Below are 9,584 nucleotides of genomic sequence, written 5' to 3'. Positions count from 1 at the left end.
GTATAGGCCCTACTCTCCGCGCGCATGAATCTCTGAGAAGAGCAGCGCTCCCGCATCAGTTGGAAACAAAGGTGAGTGCATAACAATATATTAGCTATTGTTATGCACTCACCTTTGTTGTAAAGACGTTACAACTTAATATTGTTGAAGTTGAGTTTGGTTTTAATTCCGTCTGAAAACATTACTAGGCCTATTTAATCAATACATAAGTATGCTAACGTGAGAGCTGGGCGGTGAATACTTTTGTGAATGTTTTATCTATTGTAGGCTATCAATTCGGGCAGTTGAGTCAGCCTATGAGAGAAGCTAACGTTGTGTTGTATCGGTTAGTGAAGCCGAGCTGGTTGACCAGCTCCGATAAAAAGTAGCAAATTCGCAGTGGTTAGTGTGTGTTAGAAATGTATAAAAACAGCTAATAGTAGTATTAATCGGTCAAAATTCTTATTGATGGTGAAACAGGTCATTATTGACATCCCTTGTTCTAGCTAATTTAATGATCAAATGTTTTCTGTCTCGACACCTGCTGGCAAGGATGGAGATGCTCTTGGCCATGATGTTATTTCTTTCAACTCCAATGTAAAGTTTCAAATTATGTATAATCACCTTTTGGTTTGAAACAAATCCTACCTTTTCCTCTATATTAAATACCGGTATGTCTAATATATTTTACAGGGAACTGAAGACAGCTATAGTGTTGAAAAGCATGTCTCGAGAATGAAAGAGGACTGCAAAAAAGCCCATCCAAACCTGGACATCCTGAAGGAGAAAATGAAGAGGACCTTTGCTGAGAGTCCGCTTCATTCAAAGCCACTCCACAAGTGACATTCTTCAGGAGTTCCCAGCTTTACAGCATATAAGCATTGTGAGTTCAAACCCTGCATGGAGTTAATGTACAATTTGTAATAAGATTTCTCTTCCAAACACTTTTTTTTAATGTATATAAATACTCTTTTAGATTTTCGATGACATTGAGCACATCTATAAAATGGATGTGGATAAGAGGTTGCTGGAAGGCTTTGGGAAAGTAGCAGACAAAATTGTTGCAGAGTCCAAATGGAGGAGCCTGGGCAAGGAGATTCTTCTCCAGTATCAGAGAGCACTCAGTCAGGAATTTGAGGAGACACACAAAGGTATTTAGAACGTTATTTGATGTTCTTCAAATATATTATGCCATAATTGCTATAAAACTGATTAAGTTGTGTTTTTTCCTTTTAGGATACATCGTCTATGCTGCAATACTCCTGCTCCCCTACCTGTTCCATGAAAATCCAGACAGGCTCTATGTAATTGACAAGAGCATCACCAGTCATTCAGTCATTAATAGGTATAGGGCTCTTGTATGCCTGTCGTGTTTTGTTTGTTTTAATGGAAATCTGGAGTGTATTACTCCTTTGGTGTGGTTCATATTGATAGGCTGAGTACAGAAATACATCCCACTCCCATCATGCCTGGTGGATTTTGTGGGATTTTCTTTTGCTTAAAAGTCTTGCAAATACATTATTTCACATATTATAAGAGATGTATTTTTTATTGCAAATAATTGGGTGAATAATATAATTTATGTTCAGATAATTTTCCAATCAGAGTGCTTGAAAACCACATTGTAAATGTAATGTATTAATGTAAGATATTGTATTTGTTGTTGGCTTTTCATAGATGGCAAAGGCTCCTCCTGTGCTGCTCGTGAGTGGGAACCCTTTCAGTGCTGAATGTGAAATTTGTCTTCACATGGATGGAAAGGACATTGCGAAGGTAGAGGACATCTCAATGGGAGTTGGTGCCCTACTGGGGATCTGTTTCATCTTTGAAGTTAAATATGCAGAGAATGTAAAGAAGACTAATTTTTATGCAGTGCATGGTTGGTATCAAGTCAAATGAAGTACCAATAGGGGTAATTAAAATGGCAAATGTCTTGCTCTAAATGTATAATGTAATATTTTGTATTAATTGAGATTTCTATTTATTTATTTTTGCAAATTAGAAATGATCAACCCAGAATCATTATTGGGTGTGCTCAAGCCTTCGGCGAGAGCACAACCTTTGTTCTCTCACATATATATTATTATTATTATTTTTATTTCTTTTTGCCCCCCTAAAACTCAATATTTGGCCTACATAGACAACGTAGGTGTCAAAAGTTTCGTCTTGGTAGCGATTGAGTTGCTTCTATTGGAATTTACGTTCTGTTGCATGGTTTAGGCTGAAGTTTTTGTGGCGAAAAGTGAAGCTAACGGTGGCTAATTTGCTAGCCACAGTCACTGACGTTACTAACGTCACTACGTCACTAACGTCACGAAAACACGCGTGACTACCTTTGGCGGAACATTCGTTTCGCATCTGTTAACTTGGGGGATAGCTAGGCTAACTATAGCTTTACTGCAAGGCAGCTGCAGAAACGCCACAAGCAAAGAGGCCAGGGTGATAACTATTTACTCATTTTACTTTGTGATATGACACACAATTGTGATGTGTAATGTACAGTATAAGCTGATATTATTAAGGAAGTACATCTACTTTCGGAAACAGTAGTCTACTATTTCACTGAAGTATTAGCATCATGACATTAGCCTGTGTTGCCCGGGCAACACATACTACAGTGGTCTATGATGTAGCGTTATCTGTTTTCAATCGTTAAAATAAACATTCCTCACATATACATTTTTGTTGTAGGATTTATTCTGACATTAGTAAACGATTTGTTGGTGAAATTACCATTACCTGTGGTTTCAAACCAGTGTAGCTCACTGCAACGCTGTAGCTTACGCGAGACACACGACAAAAACATCTAACTTACACAGCTGTTTAGGAAGTCAAACGGCGACAGAACATGTTCGGCACTCCCCTTACTTAAATCAAAAGTCTATCTAACTACTAACCTGAACTTCATTGCCACAGCCTAAACGTTGTCAATCTGTTCATGAAAATAATTAATTTCAGCTTAAACCGTACAACGGAACGTTAAATCCAATTCAACCAACGCAATCGCTACAGTACCAAGACGAACACAGCAGTAGTCTAGTACTGTACCGTAGTAGTACAATTTACCGGGGCAGCTTCTCCACACAGGGCTATATCGCATTTTGCGTTGTTACTGACAATGATCGCTACCAGTGAGCTTTTTATAAATGAGCGATTTTCCACTAAATAAATGTCAAGCTTATTTACGTTTTGGGGGCATATTTTCAGTTAGCAGATGGTACTGTTTGAATCGCGATTCCATCTTCTACTGCCGGGTAACGTCGTAGAATAATCTTCAAAGGGGGTTCTTTATTAATGAATGAATGCAATGAGTAGGCTAAATGCCTGAAAATATCATGAGAAGGGAAAAACTTAAAATGACGTTTAAATCATAGAGATTAGGTCAATTTTTACACCGGTCTGCCAAATGTATTAGTTTTGATTCAACGATGAGGCTGCCTCTTGCAGGGGAAATGAGAAGACATCTATTTCATTCTACACTTCACTCGTATTTTCAGTTGTAAATGAGCAGCAAAAAAAATATGCTTTTAAATCTATGTAATCTTTATAAATAATAAGTATGCATTTTTATATAACATATACAGAATTATCAGTTGTAAAAATGTCATTCAAAAACGGACCCCTTTGCAAGCAAGCACACCCTACAATTTCCCCAGAAATTGTACCCTCTCTAGTTATTATTATTTTTATTTCTTTTTGCCCCCCTAAAACTCAGTCAATATTTGGCCTACCTAGACAACCTAGGTGTCAAAAGTTTCGTCTTGGTAGCGATTGAGTTGCTTCTATTGGGATTTACGTTCCGTTGCATGGTATAGGCTGAAGTTAAGTTTTTGTGGCGAAAAGTGAAGCTAACGTTGGCTAATTTGCTAGCCACAGTCACTGACGTTACTAACATCTCTACGTCACGAAAACACGCGTGACTACCTTTGCAGAACATTCGTTTCATATCTGTTAACTTGGGGGATAGCTAGGCTAACTATAGCTTTACTGCAAGGCAGCTAATTTGCTAGCCACAGTCACTGACGTTACTAACGTCACTACGTCACTAACGTCACGAAAACACGCGTGACTACCTTTGGCAGAACATTCGTTTCGCATCTGTTAAGGGATAGCTAGGCTAACTATAGCTTTACTGCAAGGCAGCTGCAGAAACGCCACAAGCAAAGAGGCCAGGGTGATAACTATTTACTCATTTTACTTTGTGATATGACACACAATTGTGATGTGTAATGTAACTACAATATAAGCTGATATTATTAAGGAAGTACATCTACTTTCGGAAACAGTAGTCTACTATTTCACTGAAGTATTAGCATCATGACATTATAGCCTGTGTTGCCCGGGCAACACATACTACAGTGGTCTATGATGTATCTGTTTTCAATCGTTAAAATACACATTTCTCACATATACATTTTCGTTGTAGGATTTATTCTGACATTAGTAAACGATTTGTTGGTGAAATTACCATTACCTGTGGTTTCAAACCAGTGTAGCTAACTGCAAAGCTGTAGCTTACGCGAGACACACTACAAAAACATCTACACAGCTGTTTAGGAAGTCAAACGGCGACAGAACATGTTCGGCACTCTCCTTACTTAAATCAAAAGTCTATCTAACTACTAACCTGAACTTCATTGCCACAGCCTAAACGTTGTCAATCTGTTCATGAAAATAATTAATTTCAGCCTAAACCATACAACGGAACGTTAAATCCAATTCAACCAACGCAATCGCTACCAAGACGAACACAGCAGTAGTCTACTAGTACTTTACCGTAGTAGTACAATTTACCGGGGCAGCTTCTCCACACAGGGCTATATAGCATTTTGCGTTGTTACTGACAATGGTCGCTACCAGTGAGCTTTTTATGAATGAGCGATTTTCCACTAAATAAATGTCAAGCTTATTTACGTTTTGGGGGGCATATTTTCAGTTAGCAGATGGTACTGTTTGAATCGCGATTCCATCTTCTACTGCCGGGTAACGTCGTAGAATCATCTTCAAAGGGGGTTCTTTATTAATGAATGAATGCAATGAGTAGGCTACATGCCTGAAAATATCACGAGAAGGGAAAAACTTAAAATGACGTTTAAGTCATAGAGATTAGGTCAATTTTTACACCGGTCTGCCAAATGTATTCGTTTTGATTCAACGATGAGGCTGCCTCTTGCAGGGGAAACAAGACATCTATTTCATTCTACACTTCACTCGTATTTTCAGTTGTAAATGAGCAGCATTTTTGACAGTTTTTTTTTAATCTATTTAATCTTTATAATTAATAACTATGCATTTTCATATAAAATATACAGAAATAATTTGTCAAAAAAAAAAATGTCATTCAAAAACGGACCCCTGTGCAACCGACGCAAGCAAGCACACCCTACAATTTCCCCAGAAATTGTACCCTCTCTAGTTGTTTTTATTGTTACTACTACTACTACTAATAATAATATTACTACTACAACTAATACTACTACTACTACTACTACTACTACTACTATTACTATTACTATTACTACTACTACTACTAATACCACTACTAATACTATTACTACTATTACTACTACTATACTACAAAACTTCTATAAAGGTTCTTCACAGAGCTTCAAAAGGTTCTTCAAGTGACCTTATGAAGAACCTTTTCTTGAAGGTTCCTCAAAGCACCATAAGAGGTTCCTCCACAGTTTCAAATTGAAGAACCTCCAAATGTTCCTCAAGGATCTTGTTGTTTTAAAGTTGGTGAGTGTGCCAGTGATCCAAATGACTGAGCAAAGGTGTAGGCATTTAACTTTTCTTGTTTGGAAGGGTCAGCAGCACAAAAACACTTGCTTACATGGTGATGACAGAAAAGAGGGCAGTCCCTGATGTTTGTCAAGGTTGGTGTTACAGTACATGGAAAGCCTCTCTTATCAGTGGAAATGAAAGGCCCTCTTTATCTTCTCAAAGAAGCCACGTTTTGGCAAAGACCCCATTTCCAATTGTCCTTTATCTGCCTTTTTCTCTTCCTTTTCTTTCTTCTTCATTTCCATTCTTTGCTGTTCTGCTAACCTTTGCATCTCTTTCCTTTCTAGAGCTTTCATTTTGCGTCTCTCATTCTCCAGCTTTGTTTCAATCTCCATGTTTCTTTTTTCTGCCTGCTCCAGCTGCTTCCTCTGTTTCTTCTCCATCTTCTCCTGCGCCAGCTTTTCTGCTTTCTTCTGCTTTTCTATGAACTCCCTCTCTTTCTTTGCTGCTTTACCCTCCTCAGCCTTTATCTCATTCTCAATTTTCATCATGTCACTGTTGGAACTCTCCGCAACAGATGCCTCGTGTACTTGCATCTTTGCCAGTCCACTCTCTAATCCTTCCTCCTGGTTGGCCAAGGGGTGGGTGTAGATTTGAGTGTTCTCAGGAAGAGGTGTGCAGGTGGGATGCTTGACCCCGTGGGGCTGCCTGACCTGAGCTTCCAGGGGTTTGGTGGTGGTGAGGCCCAAGTATGCTCTATCTTTACTCAGTGGGAGGGGTGTGGCGGTTGGGGAGACTGGCTGATAGATGGGGGACAATGTTGGAAGTTTGATATCTGCTGTCTGTGTTGGAGACAAGAAAATTGTTAGCACTGTAATGGAATACCCAACACAAAGGACACTTTTCTGAAGAAAAAACAAATGACATGTTGGCATATAGTCTTACCTCCTCAAGCAGTTCATCCAGTATCTTCAACTCCTCCAAGATGGTAGGAGACTTAAGCACCTGTGTGTGAGGTGTCTTGGTCTCCTGCAGAATTTCACGTTTTGTCTTAGAGTTGAGCTCCTGCTCTTTCTGTCTCTGCTCTGCCTCCCACAGCTCTCGCTCCTTCTGCCTCCACTCTCTCCACCTCTCCTGCCTCTGCATGTCCCGACTGTCTTCTGCCAGCCTTTTCTCTGCCTCCCTTAGCTCTGCCAGCCTCTTTTCACGTGGCTTCTGTAAGGTATTTTTTAGGTCGACCCACCTTTTAATTATAAGCCTCGTTTCAGCATCCTTCTGTGCTGCCTGCATCTTCCGGGCCCATCTCTGTTCTGCCAGTATCTGTGGCCCACTTTTTACCGCTGGTGTCCGTTCTTTCTTTTTCTTCTCCATCCGCTTCTTTTCTGGAAATCCGCTCATGTTCTCTGTTCTGTTGGAAAAGAAAGTGACTGCAGTGTTGACATAGACTTTTATAGTTATTTTACTCATTATGACCAACAGATATGACACATTAGAAATGACACATTGCTTTGTGACATCATAGCTACATTGTGACACAATTCTGACTCGCCCGCTGGACATTTCATTCTCCGATGTTTTTCTAACATAAGATATTTCATGGCAAAAACACTGCGCATGTATCTGGTTTACGGCATGTCCTGAAGTGCCCCCAAAATTAACTGAAACTTTTTTACACTGGACTTCTGAAAAGGTCTTTCATTTTTACTTTTCAGGGTGTGAGTTGGTAGTAATAAACAGCACAATATTCTCTAAAGCAAAAATAACTGTGTAAATAGTAATTTTCTACAATATATTGCCGACATGCATATTCTGGTTAATTGTCACCTAAAGCTTGATAAAAAAAAGGCTGGGCCTATTAGCAATAATCTAAAACCAAAGCAACCCTTTAAAGCAGATAACGGAAAAGTTGAAACGTTGCTGAATTATTATCAGAAAAGTTGTCTGACAAGAAGGCCTATCGCTCCTTCGAATCAGTAGAGTAACGCAAATTACAAAAACTAAGACACTTACCGAAGGATGATTTCCACTTGTGGAACTTATTTTAAATATCGAATCAACAATGAATCGATTTTTGAGCACAACTCCTAAATATCTGTGGCATAAATAACAAGAGCACATGAAAAAGGTACTTACAGATTCAGGATAGCATTCTTCTGCTTGTAAATGTGTCAGTACAGATCGCGGTAGAAATCTATAAAAGTCATGCACAAACATTCAACTGTAACCCAAGCTATCTGCTATGATGATGTCATCATGGACCCCCATTGTGACATCATCAAACATAGGCAGGAGAAGAGCCATAGAAAAATAAATTTTCTATGGCTCTGGGCAGGAGGAAGAAACAGAAATCCTTCTCACTGAAACTGTCAATCAATGGTCCAATAGTACAATATAATAATTACCAATACTACTACTACTAATACCAAGCTGTTTTGCCTAAATCTCTCAGCAGTAAACACAGTGAACCTGTCAACCGGAATAATAACAGCTGATAGGAGTCACTATAAATGTTAAACATTGATGGTTGTGGCGTCAAAATAGCTGATGTGTGTCTGTACAAAACCCCTTGTGAACTTGGAGATCCCCACCCGTAATCATTTAAATCAAAAAGCTGAATACAAAAATACACAAATTATACAGAAAACACTAGAAATTATTATTTTACTTCCCTGCTGTAACAAGAACAGACTCTAAGTCAGGATTTCTCAACCCTGGTTCTCGGGACCCACTCTCCTGCCTGTTTCCCTGCTCCAACACATCTGATTCCTGGGTCGTTATGAAGCTCAGGAGAAGCTTGATAACAAACATTCATTTCAATCAGGTGTGTTGGATCAGGGAACATCTAAAACATGCGGGACAGTGGGTCCCGAGCACCATCACAATCATGGGAAACTTGCTGCCCTAAAAGCCCATTCAATTAAATACCCCCCCCCACCCACACACACACACAGAGAAGTTCCTAGCATTGAGATAAACTGTATATCTTCTGGTTTCATCGTATGAGTCAACAGCTCATATAATCCCTCATTTGGATAGGATCATTCAAGAGCACTTGGGAAAGGGGTATATTGGTTTGCTGACTTCTAATGTGACTGATTTAAATGGTTTATTGTTTTATGGACTATTATCTTGGACTGTGAGGATATAAGACCACCTTGCTGTGGTCCCACACGGGAAGGACAATCATTTTCCATTCAATCGAAGCTTGCTCCAGCCCAGTGAAAATCCAGTTAGAGGAATACAAGAGTCACGTTTTTTCACACCAATCTCAACAAAATGTTTCTTTATGGACCTCGCTTTGTGTATATGAGCATAATCAAGCCAAAACAGGAAAGGGCCTTCCCGAAAATGTGGCCACAAAGTTTGAAGCACAAAATTGTCTCAAGTAACATTTTATGCGTCAACATGAATAAATTCATCAGTAGAACTAAGTCTCCCAAAACCACAAAAACAGCCTCCATGTGGCTTGATTTGAACTCAATGAACAAAGTGAGGTCTGTACAGAAATGTTTTGTTGAGTTTGGTGTGGAAAAACTTGATTGGCCTGCACAGATCCCTGACCTAAACACCATCAAACACATTTGGGACCATTTCTAAAGCCATCTGCAAGCCAGGTGTAATCACCCAATAACAGTGCCCAAACTCCCTGCTCTTGTTGCTGAATGGGCACTAAGTCCCACAGACACACTCCAAAATATAATTGACAGCCTTTCCAGTAGAGAGGCAGCTGTTATTAGTTACATTACATTTACATTTTAGTCATTTAGCAGACGCTCTTATCCAGAACGACTTACAGTAAGTACAGGGACATTCCCCCGAGTCAAGTAGGGTGAAGTGCCTTGCCCAAGGACACAACGTCAATTGCATGGCAGGAAATC

General features: G+C 39.4%; 1 protein-coding gene across 3 annotated transcripts; it reads right to left on the bottom strand.

The window, feature by feature from the left end:
* Positions 1-5,538: 5,538 nt before the first annotated feature.
* On the bottom strand, positions 5,539-7,992 carry LOC134020518 (DNA ligase 1-like). Of its 3 annotated transcripts, none has more exons than XM_062460661.1 (3): positions 7,717-7,992; positions 6,652-7,114; positions 5,539-6,548 (listed from the first exon to the last, which is right to left on the bottom strand). In XM_062460661.1, the coding sequence occupies exons 2-3, from the start codon at positions 7,102-7,104 to the stop codon at positions 5,892-5,894; spliced, it is 1,110 nt and encodes a 369-aa protein (XP_062316645.1). In that variant the 5' UTR covers positions 7,105-7,114; positions 7,717-7,992; the 3' UTR covers positions 5,539-5,891. The 3 variants fall into 3 exon arrangements, with proteins under 3 accessions (XP_062316645.1, XP_062316646.1, XP_062316644.1); XM_062460662.1 differs by having other exon boundaries at positions 7,840-7,992; XM_062460660.1 differs by lacking the exon at positions 7,717-7,992 and having other exon boundaries at positions 6,652-7,506.
* Positions 7,993-9,584: the final 1,592 nt, after the last annotated feature.

This window comes from Osmerus eperlanus, chromosome 5 (genome assembly GCF_963692335.1).
Source record: "Osmerus eperlanus chromosome 5, fOsmEpe2.1, whole genome shotgun sequence".
Lineage (NCBI taxonomy): Eukaryota > Metazoa > Chordata > Actinopteri > Osmeriformes > Osmeridae > Osmerus > Osmerus eperlanus.
This window is presented reverse-complemented; position numbering and strand designations above follow the sequence as displayed.